The following is a 19,038-nucleotide window of genomic DNA, read 5'->3' on the forward strand; positions in this document are numbered from 1 at the left end:
CTCCCCCCTCCCCGGGGCCGGCGGGATGGTTGGCAGCGCGGGGGAGGCGCCGCGGGGCCCCGCCTGCAGCCCAGGGGAGGCGGGGGGGCGGAAGGGGAGAGGGGCTGCCTTTTGTCAGGGTCCCGCTCCTCTCCCCACCACCGGCACCCGCCCCGTACCCCCTGCGTGCTCCCGGGGGAGGCGGCCGGAGGCCCTTTGTGTGGCGGGGCGGGGGAGGGGAGGGAAGCGGAGCAGCTCCTCCCCGCCCCGGCCCCGCTGGCACCGCTTCCCTGGAGCACCTGTAACGCCTCTGCCTCGCCCCACCGCCGGCCGGGAGACGGCCCGGGACACCGGGGCGGGAGCGGGGCGACCCGCGAGGGGCTTCCCCCTCACCGGGGCCGTCGGGACCCCGCTGAGGCGGCGCCGGCGGCAGCGCCCCGCTTGGCGCCACACCCAGCCCGACCGTTAACGGCTTTTCTTCTGAGGGGAGTCGGGCCCCGGGGCTGGCTTTATGGTCCTTCAGGGCCCCCGGCAGGTACGGGCTGGGTCCGGGGGTGCGGGACCGGGGCGTGTGGGGAGGCGGCTGGGCGGGCTTCCCTGTGGGGAGACCTGGAGAAGGCTCCGGGGAGACCTCATAGCGGCCTTCCAATACCTGAAGGGAGCTGGAGAGAGACTCTTTGTCAGGAACTGTAGTGATAGGACAAGGGGCAACGGTTTTAAATTGGAAGAGGGGAGATTTAGATTAGATATTAGGAATAAATTCTTTACTGTGAGGGTGGTGAGACACTGGAACAGGTTGCCCAGAGAAGCTGTGGATGCCCCATCCCTGGAAGTGTTCAAGGCCAGGCTGGATGGGGCCTTGAGCAACCTGCTCTAGTGGGAGGTGTCCCTGCCCATGGCAGGGGGGGCTGAACTAGTTGGTCTTTAAGGTCCCTTCCAACCCTAACCATTCTGTGATTCTGTGAGCCCTGGAGCGGCTTCTTCAAGCACCCAGCGGCGGCAAAAGGCGGGTGAGGCCTGGCCACCATGAGGCCGCATTCTGAGGGGCAGGTGTTCCCCGGGTGGGAAGAAGGTTACAGCCTTCACGTGCCTTTTGCTTTTTAAAAAAAAATTCCAGTTATTTCCAGGAAAGTGGTTACAACCTGTAGGAGTGTTGCCTCATCTGTTGGGGAAACTATGGCAACTCAATGTAAGGGCGCAGAGGTAAGACCTGGAGGAGCAACAGGGAGGTTTGGTGGCCTCCATTGTGGTATGTCACTGTTTGGGCTCCTGGCGTTTTATTTTGCTTCCGCCTGAATTGTGTATCTAAAGATAACAGCGCCTTTTGTGTTCACATCTTCATCAGACAATTCGACAGTGGGAGGTGAATTAGACGGTTTTCCCATTAGGAAAAAAAGAAAAGCCAACCAACAGTGGATATTTGCTTTCTTATGTGGTTATCCCTGAATGGTGAAAACTTTGCCTATAAGCGAAACAGTGCACTTTGTGTGCCGGAAACATAAATATGTGGAAAATGGGCGCTGATGAGAAGAAGGCATGTGCTTCGGGGGAAGCACCCAAGATGTGTGCATGACTGACCACACAGACTTTCCCAATCCCTTCTTCTCTCAGGCAGTCAGCAGTCTTTCATGCTACTCTACATCCTTGCTCAACAGTGGTGGTTTATGTTCATGATAACCAAACCACAGGTTTCAGGAACTAACTTTTTCAGGAAGGCTATTCCAGGACCGAGGACAAAGGGGCTTACCATGCATTTCTTGCACTTTCTTGAGTGAGAGGCATCTGATTTTTAGACGTATCAGATGACAGAGGTATGGTGTGTACGCTTGTCGTCTTAATAACCTGAAATGCTCTTTCTTAAAGCCCGGTGACCCAAGGTAGTGTCAGGGAATGGCTTACAGAAACAAGGTTTCAGTATATAGTGGCGTCTTACAGCAGCTTAACCCAAACTGCAGGTCAAACAGGACCTGAGGTGTGAGTAGGTACTCAAGTCACCTTCGCAGCAGCTGTGCTCTGTTCTCCACGAGATACCCTGTGCTGCAGTATGCGATGGGAAAGAGTGACCTTGCCACACTTCACTGCAAAGCTGGCAACTCTGCAGAGAAAAAGTGCAGATTCAGATAAATTACTTTTTTTTTTTTTTAAATTTGTTTTTTTCAGTGCCTCACAAGAACATTTTCAGTATTGGTTAAAAAGATCTGATTGGTTGTCCAGGGAAAAGGGCCAATTAATGATGACATGAAAGAGCAGAGAGGACGCCTTAATTTGGAGATAACTGTCAAAAATAGCTTTGAAAGAAGAGTCTGTGAAGCACAAGGGAGACATCAAGAAAATGTAGAACTTAGATTTCAGTTCTGGTTTGTGTTGCAGGCACTTTTTTTGATCTCTGTCCCTATAGCCACCCCTGTAGCAGTCAACTAAACAGGGCCAGGGTTCAGCCTCAAACTGTGGCACGTGGTTCTTGTCCATACTGTTGGGTAGTGTCCCTGGTGTGGTGCTGTCCTATCAAACTAGCAGGCTCTGAAGCAATCCCCAGCACAGCTCATGGGTGGGTGTGGGCCAGGGGCCATTCCCAGCAGACTGCCTGCGTGCAGCTGACCTATTTGGGGAGATAAGAGAGAGTTTAGTTGTGCGTATGCAAGCCCGTGTTGTGCCAGCTGGTTCCTGTGCCAAAGGACAGTCCCTGACCTGCTTTATTTGCTAGTAGAAACATGAGGGTTTTGACTTTTGCGATCCCCACTGTATTTTGAGTCAAACCAGAACCTTAGGCACTGGCTGGTTTCAAGCAATGAGAAGTCAGACAAGAAGATCTCAGCATTTTTTGATGGAGCAGGATTTCTGCAGAAATCTTTGCTCAAAAGAAGATACAGCTGCATGGGCTAGGAGTATCAGAATTTATTGAAGAAATTAATCTTGTTACAAATAGCCTGTCTTTTGTTTCCTCACAAATGTTATTTCTTCTGCATTAAATAAAATAAATTTATGAAAATAATATTGGCTGTGATAAGAATGCTATTATTACAAGGAAAATACTCTCTTGTTCCAGCTATGTTCAGAAGGTGAGGGAAGCAGGGAAGCAGTTACGTTTCAAGCAAATGTCAAGAACAGATGGCATTTAGGAGTCCTGAAGAAATTAATAAAGAAAGTAAGCCACTAGAGCAAATGTGTGCTTTCACATTACAACAGCTGAAGGTAAAAAGGAATGAGGTTGAGATATCTTAAGATGTCCATCCTAAATAGGAGGAGTAGGGTGGGATTCCTTGGAATTGTAAACCAACAAAGTAGTATGGCTCTGGCAAAACTGTACCACGGAACACCTCCTTCAAATGCATGTGCATTGTATTTCTGGTGCCCTGTCAGTGTGGAAGTGCTATAAATAAATACGGGGGTAGTTTTGCTGATTTTTATTTTTTAATTATTTTTAAATTTTTCAGCTCAAACAAAAGCTGGGATGAGAAAGCCCAGAAGGATCTAACAAATGCTGAGGTGCTGGACGTGCTCATCTATTGTGGAAGGTGTCCCTGCCCATGGCAGGGGGGGTGGAACTAGATGGAGGTTCAGGCTGGATATTAGGAAAAATTTTTTCACTGAAAGGGTTATCAGCCATTGGAATGGGCTGCCCAGGGTGGAGGTTGAGGCACCATCCCTGGAGGTGTTCAAAAGACAGGTTGATGTAGTGCTGGGAGGTATGGTTTAGTGATGGTGATGCTTCTTGTTTGTTTTGCGGATGTCTATTTTTGTCAGTTAGGTTGACGGTTGGACAAGATGATCTTTGAGGTCCCTTCCAACCTAGAAGATTCTGTGATTCTGTGATCTTTAAGGTCCCTTCCAACCCAAACCATCGATTCTATGATTCTATTACACAGGCGTCGCAGACTATGACTGGACAAACTCTGCAAGGTGTTTGATACCTGTTGGCATAGCTGCGCTTTGGAAGTCCCGTTGAGAAGACAGGTGACAGTATTTTCAGTGAAGGGCCTTTTCAGGAGTTAACTTCTCCCCATCTAGTGTCCAGTGCCTGTTGCCAAATTTATCCAGAAGAACACTCTAGAATACAAGTTTACTTAAAACTGTAAGGAGTAAGAAGAGGTGTACAAAGGTATCTAAATAAGGAATCGTTATTGTGTGCCCTGTGCGGTCTGGTGTGATTCTACCTGCACGTATTTCAAGCAGAACTAACTCGGGTGCAACAGGAAGAATTTATCTTAGTGTGAGCTGTATCTGTTTGAACTCTGGAGGGGCTACAAAATGACAACAGGCTGGCTTTCAGGGAGAGATTACATGAATTGTGTCTACCAAATATCTGAGACCTTTCTTTATTGAGCAACTGGTCTAAGACACATCATGTCCAGAATCAGAAACTGTCTGTAAAATCATAGTAATTTACTGGGAAAAAATATGCAGAAAATTAAGCCTCAAAGCTGTTCTTTGGAGAAGTTCTCCAGGGTACGTTAGAAAGATTTTTGAAACATGATGAGAATAAAATAGCAGTGATTGTCCACGGGGAAGATGAAATTGAATAGTTGTTTTTTTTAAATAGACTGACAATGATTCTCTTTTTTATAATTGTGGCAATAAATAATGAATGACGTAAACCAATTTTCATTAAAATAAGGCAGTCTGAAAAAAAAAAACAGAGCAATTGAGATATGTGCAGTAAAGCACTGGGCTGAATGATTTATTAGTGGCAAGTATAACGGAAATGTGATAAACTGGGAAAAGGAAGAGGCCAGACTTTAGAGAATCCCATTGACAGGCTGCACGAGTCCATGTTTTTGCAAGATGTGAGCAAAATGTTACCAGAAAACCTAGCCTGTCTTCCTATTGCACCGTGAACATTAACAAACATGACTCATGGGCTCAGGGGACACTGTGCAATCATACTCTGCTTTCTGATGGTGTAAAGTATCTCCAGAAATTCCTTCTCCCCTGGTATGAAATATTTACCTTAATACAAATTCTAGGAACTCACTAAAAATAACAGCAGTCTCTCCATAAATAATAGAAAGACTCTTCATTTCAGGGTTATTTTATTCTCTGGCTGAAAACTCAAGCTGAATGTGCTGGAAATACCAGAGTAGCCATTAGTAGTCCTTTTAGCCTATAGTAATTAGATTTTATCTTAAAGGGCGCTGCTGAAGATTCATCTTGTGATGGCTGGATGATCCTTTTGTTCCCACCAGAGTTCTTGATGAAACACGGGACAATTGCCACAACAAATGGGGTTGCACCCAGAGGAACTGGCTTGGGAAGGAATCAACTGGGCAAGACACTCAAATCACAGAATGATATGGGGTTGGAAGGGACCTCTGGAGATCATCTAGTCCAACCCCCCTGCCAAAGCAGGTCCACCTAGAGCAGGTTGCACAAAAACGTGTCCAAGTGGGTGTGATTGTCTCCAGAGTCGGAGACTCCACCACCTCTTTGGGTAGCCTGTTCCAGTGCTCTGCCACCCTCAGAGTAAAGAAGTTCCTCCTCATGTTTAGATGGAACTTCTTATGTTGAAGTTTGTGCCCATATCCTCTTGTCCAGTCACTGAGCACCACTGAAAAAGGACTGGCCCCTGTTCATTGAATGGGAAGGCAGCTAATTAGCCACAAGGGAAAAGAAATGTGCACACCAACTGCCCTTTGATGCCCTTCCTGAACTCATTTTGATCAAAAAAGTAGTGTACCGGCTTGGGCTTTAAAACCATATGGTAGAAGACTTGTCACAACCTGTGTGAGGACATACGGAGTTCTGAAAATGAACTTATTCATTGTAAAAGTCTTCTACCATTTATTGCCACGATTCCCTGGAACAAATGTGAAGATGCACTCCAATCTTGCAAGATATAAGAGGAATGAATAAACCAGGAAGAAGATTACCTCCAAGGAATCAGCTGATGAATGGGAATCCTTTGGTGGGACCTTCCTATTGGAAGGTACGAACAAATCTGTAGCAACAGGAGCAAGGACTAAGGAAAACTGTAGGTAACATGGAGGAAGATTCATTTATATTGCTCTAAAAGGGCAGATTAAAAACTCCAAACTGTTCTGAAGTCCATAAAGGGCTTTTCTGTCCTTTTTCCCTCTGACGGAACCGAGGCTGTGTGGAAAGTTCTAGCAGCAGGAAGCAGGCGGTGTTCCTGCAGCCGATGCTGGCCATGGCTACCCCGCGGGGCAGGGCTTCCAGAAAGGGCCTGGGGGAGCTGGGTATGGCTCTCCCCGAGCCACGCAACCTCACAGGCCTGTCACAAGGCAGAAGGTGGTTTCCTACAGGCCTGGGGAAATCCGCAGAGCGAGCATCTCCCTGTACGTTGATTTAGCAAATATGTGAGATTTCTAGTGAATTCAGGCTGGAAGCGGCCATGGAAAATCTGTCCGGTTGTTTTCCTCAGTGGTTGGCACAGAATCAGACTCTTCCACCTTCTGGTGCCTGTACAGCCTATGTGATGTGTGGAGCGTGTGATGATTCTCTTTCCTCTCCTCCCTTCCTTCCTGCCAGGGTTATAAGAGTCAGGCCAGGCCTCTCATGAGCAGTCCCGCAGCCCTTAAAGGTGTTGGGAGGACCAGGAGATCTGCCTGTCACCGTGAGCATGGAATACAGCGAAATGGAAGAGAAGGAAGATTCCCTGGCTGGAATCAATACCTGGGACTCAAAAGATGTTTGGGTCCTACAAAACCCCACAGCTTCAGGCTGCGAGATCCAGACCTTGTCAGCTAAATAAGATTAGTCCTAATCTGTGTATTGGGGACACGGCCACAGGCAACAAAAACCACGTGGGAGGATGGAGCTGTAAGTCCATCTTGCTAGTGGCTTGTGCAAGGGCCCCCACTTATACCTTTGCTATTCACGTTTCAAATTTTGCTTATCTCTGTGTCTACGTTGTCATAGTGACAGAAGGCACCGAGAATATTTTGTCTTTTTTTTTCTTGGACATGGCCACAAAACATCCTTTGCCATGCATGTCTTCTTTCTCTTCCTAGTTGATTTTTTTTTTCTTGGCTTTCCCAAGAGCTTAAAAAAGAACAGGAATTGTGAATGGAGTTCACTGCTGATATTCGGTACCGTTAGACACCAAATACCTATTTAATGTCTGACAAACCACTAGAATACACAGTAAAGGACTTGGGCTGAATGTCACAATTAAAAACACGATGTTGGTACTATTTGTTGTTCTTATTCTCATTGTATCGTCCAACAGAGAATCTTCTGCTGGCTGTAACAGGAGCTCAGATGCTTGCATTGCACACACACTGAACTGGGTCTGAACTGTGCTCTGGGGGGTGTTGGTCGACTGTCGGCTGAACATGAGCCAGCAGTGTGCCCAGGTGGCCAAGAAGGCCAACAGCATCCTGGCCTGTATCAGGAACAGTGTGGTGAGTAGGGCCCGAGAGGTGATCGTCGCCCTGTACTCGGCACTGGTGAGGCCCCACCTCGAGTGCTGTGTCCAGTTTTGGGCCCCTTACCACAAAAAAGACATTGAGGTGCTGGAGCGGGTCCAGAGAAGGGCGACAAAGATGGTGAGGGGTCTGGAGAGTAAGTCTTATGAGGAGAGGCTGAGGGAACTGGGGTTGTTCAGCCTGGAGAAGAGGAGGCTGAGGGGAGACCTTATTGCTCTCTACAACTACCTGAAAGGAGGGTGTAGAGAGGTGGGGGTCGGTCTCTTCTCCCAAGTTACAGGCAACAGGACAAGAGGAAATGGCCTCAAGTTGCACCAGGGGAGGTTCAGGTTGGATACAAGGAAGAATTTTTACACTGAAAGGTCATTGAGCACTGGAATGGGCTGCCCAGGAAAGTGGTTGAGGCACCTTCCCTGGATATATTCTAAAGACAGGGAGATGTAGTGCTTAGGGACATGGTTTAGTGATGGTTTTTTATCAAAGTGAGGTTAATGGTTTGACTAGATGATCTTATAGGTCCCTTCCAACCTAGACAATTCTATGATTCTATAAACATGAACCTCACACTTGGTTTCTTGGATCACATTTTGATGCTGAGTTATTCAGCTGCTCAGCTTCTACTTAATTCCTGCCTCGGCTTTTGCAGAGAAGAGGCAGAGCTGGAGAGGAGAGTGGAAAAGTTCCTGGGAGTAGAAGCATGACGTGCTTTGGTCTGCAGTATGTGAGAAAGGGATTTCAAAGTTGTAACACGTTGCTACCTTGTTCTGCAGGAAACACAAACTGCAAATCAGAGTTTTTGACTGTGCACTATGAAACAGCCGAATCATAATGGTGAAGACTGACAGTCAAAGACAGTGCTTGGGACTGGACAAAAACATGGACTTTCTTTAAAAATATTTGCAAGGAAGAGCATGTTAGTTTTGACTACAGCCAGTGTGGTGGAAGAGAATGAATGGATCTGAAAGCCTATGAGAAGAGCAGAGCAGTGGAACATGGCAGTAACATGAAACGTCTGTGAACGAGTAATGAAAACGTGAGTTGCAGACAAATGTTCAAAATGGACAGTCATCAGATTGACAGGTCAATCCATGTGAGAAGATGACTGAACTCTACTACGTATCAATGAAATTTAGTTTTATGCTATTTTAATACTTTTCTAACTCCCAAGCCAACGTATTTTAATATAGCATCCCTAGTGTCCACACGCAGGCGATGAGAAGACAGAGGAATATCATGGGTTCTGTAGTACAGTGCCTGGTAGCAGCGCTCTGGGCTTTTCACACAACATCCACTTTGTTCCTTAGATCAGCAGGATTCCAAACACGGCGTCTGGGCTCAATACCTGGATATAAAGTGTACTGTGATAAATCAGAATTGTTAAGTGTACACATCTGGGAAAAGTCAAGGGACCGTAAATCTTCATAAACTGAAGCAGTTAAAAAGTTAATAGGGTGGTTGAATATTAACCTTATGAAAAACAGGAGTGCCTTCCAGAAAGCAGTTATTTATTGTTTTAAAACAGCAAGAGCTTTTAAACAATGGGTAAGGGTGGAGACTTCTCGGATGAGCAGATTAGTTGCCAGTGAAATTAAGATAATCTCTCCACTTTCTGTATTTCAGTGTTCATACATATTTGGAAATAAGGAGTTGGCAGATGGTTCTCATGAACTACATCTGGAAATACAAGATGCCAAAGTTGAACGCACGAGTATTATTCAAACGATGGAAAGATTCACGGCCTCAGGGTAGTGGCACGTTGCCCAAAGTTAGTTGAAGGATATAATGATGATTGATGCAGAACCAAATCAGTACGAGGGAAATGTATCTTTGGGATAGGGATAAGCATTTCCTTTGGAGAAGGCGGGGGGGGTGTGTGTTAGAATTTAAACAGCCATGCCCTTTCTGTTTTAAAATTTACCTTGACATTTTTGGGTATATATGAAAAAGGACCTTTTCTCGTCTTACAAATACTGTCACTCTTAAAAAAATAAATAAATAAAATTCTCCCTGGAGACCCTCAAACATGTGAGTGGTCCATCAGCACACCAGACTGCACACAGCACGGAACTGGTGTGGCCTCCCCTTCGGTACTGTGTGCGGTTTTGGGCCTCACAGTATGAGAAGGATGTGAAAAATATTAGAATGTGTCCAAAGGAGGGCAACAAAGATGGTGAGAGGGCTAGAGGGCATGACTTCCGAGGAGCTTCTGAAGATACTTGCTTTGTTCAGCTTAGAGAAGAGGAGCCTGAGGGTTGACCTTATTGCTGTCTACAACTACTTCATGAGGAGGGGGAGTGGAGAGGGAGGTGGTGATCTCTTCTCTCTGATGATAGGACACAAGAGAACGGCTTAAAGCTGCAGCAGGTGAAGTTCAGAATAAACAGAAAGAAGTTCTTCATGGAGACAGCGGTCAAGCACTGGAAGAAGCTCCCCAGGGAAGTGTCTACGGTCCCAAGTTTCTTGTCATACAAGAAGTGTTAGGACAACACCGTTAGATCTCTGGTTTAACTCTTAGGTTGCCTTGGCTGGAGACAAGAGTCAGACTCCATGACCCTCATGGGTCCCTTACAACTCAGGATAGTCTATGATGCCATGAGCAGCTCATGTTTTGTGTGAGGGACTGGGAGTCCTTTTCTTTAGTGTTATGACAAGGAAAGGAGATCAGAGGCCTCAAAAAGAATAAAAAGACCTCAATAGTCTTGAAATGGCTGCAGTGGGACTTCCTAAATTTAGGTCAGCTGAGTTAGCCAGCACTGGTAGTGTGATTTACAGACTCTTTTTAATTGCTGCATCTTAAAAGCTTTTTGCTAAATTGCATGAATTCAACTTTTCTGTGCAGATGGTGGCGAAAGACTGCAAACTGTGTACAATTACAAAAATTTCAACTAGATAATGAGCTCTAGGAGTAAAATCCCATTTTAAGAAAAATAGAGAATGGCTTAAAGCTGCATCAGGTGAAGTTCAGAATAAACAGAAAAAAGTTCTTCATGGAGACAGCGGTCAAACACTGGAAGAAGCTCCCCAGGGAAGTGGCTACGGTCCCAAGTTTCTTGGCATACAAGAAGTGTTAGGACAACACCGTTAGCAAGAGAACGGCTTAAAGCTGCAGCAGGTGAAGTTCAGAATAAACAGAAAGAAGTTCTTCATGGAGACAGCGGTCAAGCACTGGAAGAAGCTCCCCAGGGAAGTGTCTACGGTCCCAAGTTTCTTGTCATACAAGAAGTGTTAGGACAACACCGTTAGATCTCTGGTTTAACTCTTAGGTTGCCTTGGCTGGAGACAAGAGTCAGACTCCATGACCCTCATGGGTCCCTTGCAACTCAGGATAGTCTATGATGCCATGAGCAGCTCATGTTTTGTGTGAGGGACTGGGAGTCCTTTTCTTTAGTGTTATGACAAGGAAAGGAGATCAGAGGCCTCAAAAAGAATAAAAAGACCTCAATAGTCTTGAAATGGCTGCAGTGGGACTTCCTAAATTTAGGTCAGCTGAGTTAGCCAGCACTGGTAGTGTGATTTACAGACTCTTTTTAATTGCTGCATCTTAAAAGCTTTTTGCTAAATTGCATGAATTCAACTTTTCTGTGCAGATGGTGGCGAAAGACTGCAAACTGTGTACAATTACAAAAATTTCAACTAGATAATGAGCTCTAGGAGTAAAATCCCATTTTAAGAAAAATGTTCTCCAAAGGTTTACCTTAGGGTTGTACAGAGCGTTTTAGCTGCCAGTAAAAGTTCCCAGTATGGCACAGAACTAGAAGAACAAGATAATTTTAAGACGACAGGGAAGGGGTAAAGCTGATCAGCTTTACTCTCATTTTACTGGTAAGTGATAAAGCTGGAGATTTATTTTTCCTTGTTTTGCTGTTTTCAGAATGGACAGAATGGTTGTTTAGAAACATAACATCTCTTATTTCTAGGCTGAGAAGAAATATGTGAACTTGCATCCCCCCCAAAAGTTTATTTTACATGAAGTCCCAGAATTTGCAGTAAGCACCTACTATATTATGCATAGACCAGCTCTACCTTGGAGGTAAGATCATATCTCCAACAGCTCCAAGCGTTTGCAGTAAGCACCTGCTATATTATGCGTAGACCAGCTCTACCTTGGAGGTAAGATCATCTTGGACTCAAACCTGTTAATGGTAGAAACGTTGCTCTGGACGTGCCCTGCAATGGATGCAAGTTCACGTTCTGAGCAGCTGCTCTACCACACACCCAGTGGGGTCAGAGGTATCAGGCAGCTGGGCATTTCCCATCAGGGTGCAGGAGTCCAGGGCCTCCAAGACAGGTGGGTTCCAAGTCATCTGCTGGGAGACTTACCTGAAAGGACGGAGAGAAGCCCGACTTGTGTTGCAGTACAATCTGCAATGGAAGGATCTTCAGCTTTTTTCCCATCTGGACCAGTTCCTTGCAGTACAATGATGCACAAACACTGCTTTTGGGCCAAACTAATACAGAATTTGGGCTTCCTAAGAGTCGTCACTTAAAAGCCAAGCAAATCCCAGTGGTTACGGAGTTGTATCGCTGCATCAGTGTTAAACTTGGTGGTCTTGTGCCCAATAATCCCCTAGGAGGTGAGGGCTTTCTTTTGGGGCTATAATTTTACCAGAATACCAGAATACCAGAACGCAGTACCTCTTCATAGCTGGGAATAAACAATTCGACTTCAACCTAATTAATATTGACAACTTTCTCTAGCTGTGCAGTTTATAATCGTCTTAGAAACCAGCTGCTCAGCATTTCCTAGAATAATACTCTTCTGGACTAGTTACCTGGAAGTATTTCCTGAAATAAAAGTTGGCACAGCACTTGATGGTCTTGAGCCTTGGACCAGGATTTATTTTCCCTCTTCTCTAAAACTCAGTGCTTATTCGATTGCCAGATCTAGCTTTCAGATTTGTGATCATTTCAGTGTGAAGTACCTTTATGAAATATGTTTAAAATCTCAAGGTAAGTGTTGATGTCCTTTTTAACTGCCAACAACATTGCTTTCCTTGTAAGGAACGAGCAGCACATCTGTTTCTCCCACATTAAATAAGGAGACTGGATGTTAACAGCCCTTCCTGATGCAATCTGAATAGGGAGCCTCTGAACCTAACAGGACACTATATCATATGTATTTTTAAAACCTTAATGCACTATGAGATTTATTAACCAAAATGAATAATGGAAAAGAACAACAAACCTTTTGGTGGTTTAAAATTGAATACTACTCCTATTTGTCTCCTTTAAATGGAAAATAAACACTGAATAATTAAGAGTCACTGTTATTAATTTACTGCAGACTCACCAGTAAGAACTGATCACACGCTGTAATTTTCCAATAAACAAATCCAAACCCAGATGGGGGGACATTAGGCATCTGATAAACTGGTCTGTATAATGAAATGACTTAATGGCTCTACTTGCTTTTCTTTTTTCCCCCCTTTCACTTCACAGTGTAAATGAAGCCTTTAGTGGCTAGGCTTTTTTGCTTTATCATTTGAAGGAAATTAAAATTAAAAGATCTTTAAGTATGTGTAATGGAAACACAACAAAGCCTTAATAGAATAGAATGGTCAAATACTATTTTTAAATTCCTGTAGGGTATCACCTGAGGAAATTGGAATATGCAGAAAACAAAACCAAGAAACTTAAGTCTGTCTCCAACCTATCTCACAATATCAGACTAACCTTCAGGAAAAGCTTTATACAGCAGTATGTATATATACAGCAATATGTAGTCTCATTGTAGAATGTAAGTAAGTTTTCAATTAACTCTACAATGTAACTTACTGAAAGAGCATAACTTAAAGAGCTAAAGGAAAACATAAGGTACTCAATTCAGAATACTCTTCAGAAACCACTGACTTTCTATCCCTTTTTCCTCTAAGTAAACATATTTTTACATGCAAAATAAAAATGTCTACTTACAAGGTAATTTGTTCCTCTTGCTATTGTGTTACTCCTGAAATCCAGGTGCATCATCACATTGTTTTTTTCAAAACAGTTTCAATTTACTATTTCTTAATATTTCTATCTAATTGCAATTTATGCATTTTTCTTCATTGCATGAAGCCATCTTCCATATTTACCTTTTCCCCTCAAACCACCTTCTCCAGAAGCTCATTCAGTAGAAACATAAAATTTCTTGCCGTACAAAAGGGAGGTGGGTACAATACACTGGTATTGTCTGGAGAAAAAGTTCATATAAACACAAAAGCATTACTCTGAAATCTTTATCATGGGAAGTGCAGAACCAATATATGAAAAAAGGTGCCTCAGCATCCTCCATAGCCTCAGAGAGGAAGAGGAAGGCACCTGCCCCTACTGCTCTGACGTGCCTTGTGGAGGCTGTCCAGGATACCTTCAGCCTGTCTGCATCAATGGAACCGTACAGTCCACGTGTCATGGGCTGGTGTCCATACACCACCCTGTAATGGTTTTGAAACTACAGAAAGGCCCATAATATTGTACCACCGAATGAAAGAAAATGATGGGACTTCTCCGCATTCGGCCTCTTTTGTGAGAATCCGTGAGCCCTGCTACCACCTTAGATGGCAAAGCACTTTGTTTTCACCTTGGATTCAGTTTCTTTAAATCGCCAACACTGCAAAAGGAAGGAGCAGCAGCTCTGGGTACCCCACACAGCAGAACCATACGGAAATACGGATCTTCTCACGTGCAGCTTACCACTTTAGTTGGGAAAGAACTTTAGCACTTACCCCATCTGCACAGGAGGAACAAGGCTCTCCTGAACTGGTACCAATTTCTATCAGCTTTGGAACAAACTGCCCGCACCGCTCACGTTCCAGCTTTCTCTCCATTTCCCTTTTTTGTGGGCTTGCTTTTTTAGCTGCCTACATACACTCTCAGAGAAGAGATGCGACTACAAGCATATTCAATAACAGAACCAAACACTCATTCCAGTTTCTGTTATCTACTTACATTTTATTACAGACTAATATGAAACCGTCTCATACTCGTACTAGAATTATTTTAATTACTCGTGAGCAAACTTAAACCAGTCTTGAATGTTTATATTTATTGCAAGCAGATTCATGTCTCCTGCTTATATATTCTACATAAGGATCCAAAATGTGACTGAATATAAACAAGTTATATCTGGTTATCTACAGAAATAAAAGTTAAAAATAGCACTGAAAAGAAACTTTACAGTAATGTATTCACACACTGACTCTTCAAATCAAATAAATGAAGTGGTACAGGATAGTCTAAACATTAGATTTGAAGGCTGATTTATTTTCAAATAAATGCACCTATAATTGTACAATTAAAAATAAGTGTCAGTATTTGGTGCTGATGACTACAGACATCCTTAATGTTTAATGCACAGATAACTACCCCCCAGCCCCCATACAGCAACTTTCGCAGATTCTACTTTACATTAGATCATGAAAAGCCATTTTAAATGCAATGTGTACATAGCACAGAATTTATGTCAGAGACAACGCAGATTAAAATTCTGTGGATTTTCATACGGTGAAAAATTAAAGCTATAGAAACTGATTTTTCAATTATTCTGCAAAGTAGAATCACATACTTTTTCACTTTCGTAATACTTTCACAAATTTCCATTAAAGCTTTTTTAACAGAGACAGTAGCGTGAGCACAACGATCCCACTGGCTTCCAAAAGAAAAGTAGTGCAGTTGCTCAATTAAGCTATTTTTGTTTTCCTTTTATATTTGCAAGCCAGTTGGGTCAAGACAAACAGGCTAATGCAAGCAAGAAAGTAAACTGTAAGCCTTTACATTAAGTGGCTGAACAAACAATTATTGTACGTGGTAAAACAAAGAAGATCTTTTGCCACAAGCCACTGCAGGAATATATGAACTTCAGTGGCCGAAAAGCTTGAAATACTTTCTAAGTCTTCACATACATTTGGTTAGCGCTTACCAGTTTCAAGACATTTATAGAAGCAGTTATGGAGACACTATGCTGTTAAAGCTGCAACAATTTAAACAAGGCAAGTTAGGAAGTTATATAGAGTTTTTTTATACTTTTCCCCTTTAATTCTTTATTTTTTTTTAATACATAAAAATCTGTCTCCTTTCAGTGTCCCATCCATAATGAAACATTCTAATGCATTCTAATTTCTACTTTTTCAACCTTTGTATAATCTGATCCATTTACAATGAAATCCAAGCTAACACCTGCTGCAGCGGATGAGGTTTGCACGGCGACAGGGACAGGGACTGAAGCAAAAGCACATCAAGTGAAACCGAGCTGATGTTTTATGAGTTATTTTCCATTAAACGTCTATTTTAACAGACAAACAGTACCGGCTTTTAAAGGAAAAAGTATTGCTAAATCAAAGCAGAAACTTCCACTTAAATTCAAGCATTCTTTCTCCTCCAAAAAATGACATGCTTAACTAAAATTTCCCGAGCGCTTCTATGGGTGGTTCAGCCTGAATATCGTTGTCAAGAATTCCTAAGTGCGGGGCTACGGGAAGTTTGCAATGAACTGCTTCGTTAGTAGGCAGAAGAGGAATGCAGCATTTTCAAAAAACATTAAGCAAAAATCTCCTTATTTAAGGCTAAAAGATGGAACTCAGAAAAGTAAAAAAGCAGGAGGCTATAATTTAGAGAGTAAAAAAGCCAGCAGTAATAATACAGCACTGCAAGTACAGCGCTCTAATTGCAGTGATCACAAATACCAACAGAACGTCAAGAGTTTGGGTGAGACTGACAGAGCAACAGACCTAAATTTCTAATTTGACATTCATTAGAATTTTAACATTCAGCCACAACTCCACTCTAAGCTAAATTTAAGTGGCCAAAACTCATAGGTATAAAAAAAGCCTTCAAAACATATACTTAAAAAAAATAGAAATGGTGTGTTAACAAATGTATGCGTAAAACAGATTTATAAATAGCTACAGTATGAAAAATATTTCAGTGCAAAGGCAATTTTAAGATTTCTAAAAAATACATTACAAATAATTTGTTAACTACACACAAGAAATTTGTCACCGCTACTGGTATAAAATTTATACCCATATTAACTTTTTAAAAATATATACACCAGTGTTTTATGTAGGGGACGGTTCTAACTGACCAACATTCATGGCTGCAATGGCAAGTACGTGCATACACACCCACACACATGTGTATGTATTTCACAATGTTACTGCTGTGAGGACATTCTTTGAAACGTCAAAGTGCTACATGGTAAATGGTAAAAGTAACTAATCTGTGGTGCTCACCTTAGACTTTTGAAAATTCTCATATCTTTGGTTTACTGAAAATGTCACAACTCGCTTTCCAACCTCTGCTTGTCCCAGGGCTTTTTCAGAATATTTCACTGGTTGCTTAATGCAAAAATCACTCGGAATATTTTAAGGAACATTTCCTATTAAGTTGATTTTTCTCTTATTAAGAAGTAAATTAGTAAATAAACTATTTTGCCTCTGTTTCTTTATTTATTTTTTTTTGTAAACACAAAAAGGGTGATAATTTTTCTCTGCCACCATAGTTTAATCGAAAGACAACTAAACAATGTTGTGGCCAGGTCTTCCAATAAAGGCTGCAGCTCTGATTCTAAACATCTTGTTTTCACATTGAAATAAATTTTTAGCTAATGTCCTCCCAGAGGTATTTAATGACTTATGGTTATTAACCAGTTCTAACCACTAGGCTGGAATTGACTGAAATCAGATCACTCCTTCAGGTATTTTTGCACCCCAAAATAAAACACTGGACTAAAGAAACAAGACAAAGACACAGCTAATAGTTGAATTAGTGCAAGGTAAGATAAACATAGCAGAGAAAACAGAAGTGCAAGTTGGCTGGCATTCTTAAAGTAATTCAAACAGAATCCTTGCGGTCAAACTAGTTTCTACATTGCAACTACAGTTCAACTCTCAGTAAACAGCTGTGTGCCACCTCGTGGTTTGCTCGCTAAAGCTAACAGTTGTGTGCTTTGCAATACACCTACCAAGCCAATTAGCCAGGATTTAACCGTACATACCAAAAAAAAAAATAATATCAAAATTAAGAAGATGAATCCAGGTAGTAGAAGTTGCTTATTTGGAGAAATAGCCTTTCTTCTCTTAAGGAAAAAAAAAAAAAGGCGTCAAAAAAAAGCTTAATATCTACTACTTTCTGCTGTGCATATTTTACAGTCATGGGAATAGGACGTGGAACACCGGGTAACCTGCACCTTTAACAAATTCACAAAGACCTTTTAGGCAAAATGCTTACATTCGGTTTTTGAGTAGTTATTAACATTTACCTGCTGAACAGCCAACTTGCCTTCATACAGTGTGTCCATACTCTACGCAAGGATTGCTTTGTCTATCTTTCTACGGGGGAAAACGAACTGAAAACCAGACATAGCCCTGATTTGGCCACTTACAAGGAAGTGAACATTAGAGAGTGTTTCTTGAAAGCAGATTTGCACAGAGGAAACACCAGTTTGTTCTACAGAAAGAGCAAAGAAAGAAAAAAAGGACAGAGGAAAATCAGAAACAGCACTTGTTAAATACGCTTTAGGAGACTTTCATTGGAGATAACTGAGGTCATTGCTTCTGGCTGAAAACTAAAACTGTTGATCTCAAAATGTAGGTCACTGACTGAAACTATACACTTCAAGTAACAAAGAAAATGACTAAAGATGACAGAAGCAGTAAATGCACAAAAGTCTTGACACAGGATGAAGAGAATTTTTAGTGCTACCAGTCTCACAGTACCAGACTGTGCAGATTGTTCATTGCTCCAGTAGTTCAAAACATAAAAAGAGGCCTATTGGCCTGGAAGGGTTCATACTTCTAGCTCTTGTTCCTGTTTGTCTGAACATTACCTCAGACAGCAAAAGCCACGTATAGTTTAATATATTTCTGTGACATGTTTTGTTTCCTGAAAAAAAAGAAATAAACAAAACTACAGTTTTTAAAGGCTTGACTTGGTGTTCTGTCATACAGACGTTTCCAAACCTGACCCACCGTAGTGGTAGCCTGCACTGGAACGGCAATGCTTATTTGAATAGCCAAAGACAGATGGAAGTACTGAATAATCAACGCCTTTCCAGTGCGTAAACATCATTTTTTTAGAATGAGAATTAGACCTTCTTGCTGGGGAATTGCTGCAGTCACTGCTCCTGTATCTTGGGCTTTTCAGACAGGCAAGAGGTGTGAATTCCGAGATGTGCTCCCGACAGTGCCTTGATGCATTCTGTTAGAAGGAAAAAAAACCAACAAATACACAGTGAATAGATGATTTTGGAGCTAGAAGTCTACAATTGTGTTCTCTCATTGGGCCATCGTGCCCTTGGTACAATAATGCCTTTCACTAGATCATAACTCCAGTGGTGGTATTTGTTTCATGTAAAGGTATAAACCCTCATGTTGAGCAACCAACCACTTTCAACATGATTAGTTTTATATTAAGACCTACGCAACCAGGCCTAATTTTACATATGATCTCTAAATCTAATGATGGGCTCTTTAGAGAACAGATGAGGACACAGAGGACTGGTTTCAAGTTGAATTGTTTTAAATTAGGTTTATATTTCATTTTGCAGTCTCTCCTAGTACATCTTTTTATCTCTAAACTTTTTTAGCCAGGATTTCTTATGAGGAATTTTAAGAGAGAACAGATTCAAGTACTTTGCTGCCCAGTAGTTCCAAAGAGAGGGAATTCTTTACAGTCAGTTTGTGCTAATAAATGAAAG

At 42.5% G+C, this 19,038-nt stretch overlaps 1 protein-coding gene across 1 annotated transcript in view; it reads right to left on the reverse strand.

Annotated features, from left to right (window-relative positions):
• Positions 1-14,267: 14,267 nt before the first annotated feature.
• The window catches only part of ATP11A (ATPase, class VI, type 11A), a 61,374-nt gene continuing 56,603 nt past the window's right edge, over positions 14,268-19,038 (reverse strand). Inside the window, exon 29 of the mRNA XM_014944082.1 lies at positions 14,268-18,539. Within this exon, the coding sequence (XP_014799568.1) occupies positions 18,282-18,539 (258 nt within the window). The 3' untranslated portion in view covers positions 14,268-18,281. The remainder of the gene's footprint in view (positions 18,540-19,038) is intronic.

The sequence above is a fragment of the Calidris pugnax genome, unplaced genomic scaffold, assembly GCF_001431845.1.
Source record: "Calidris pugnax isolate Ruff unplaced genomic scaffold, ASM143184v1 scaffold69, whole genome shotgun sequence".
NCBI classification, from domain to species: Eukaryota; Metazoa; Chordata; class Aves; order Charadriiformes; family Scolopacidae; genus Calidris; species Calidris pugnax.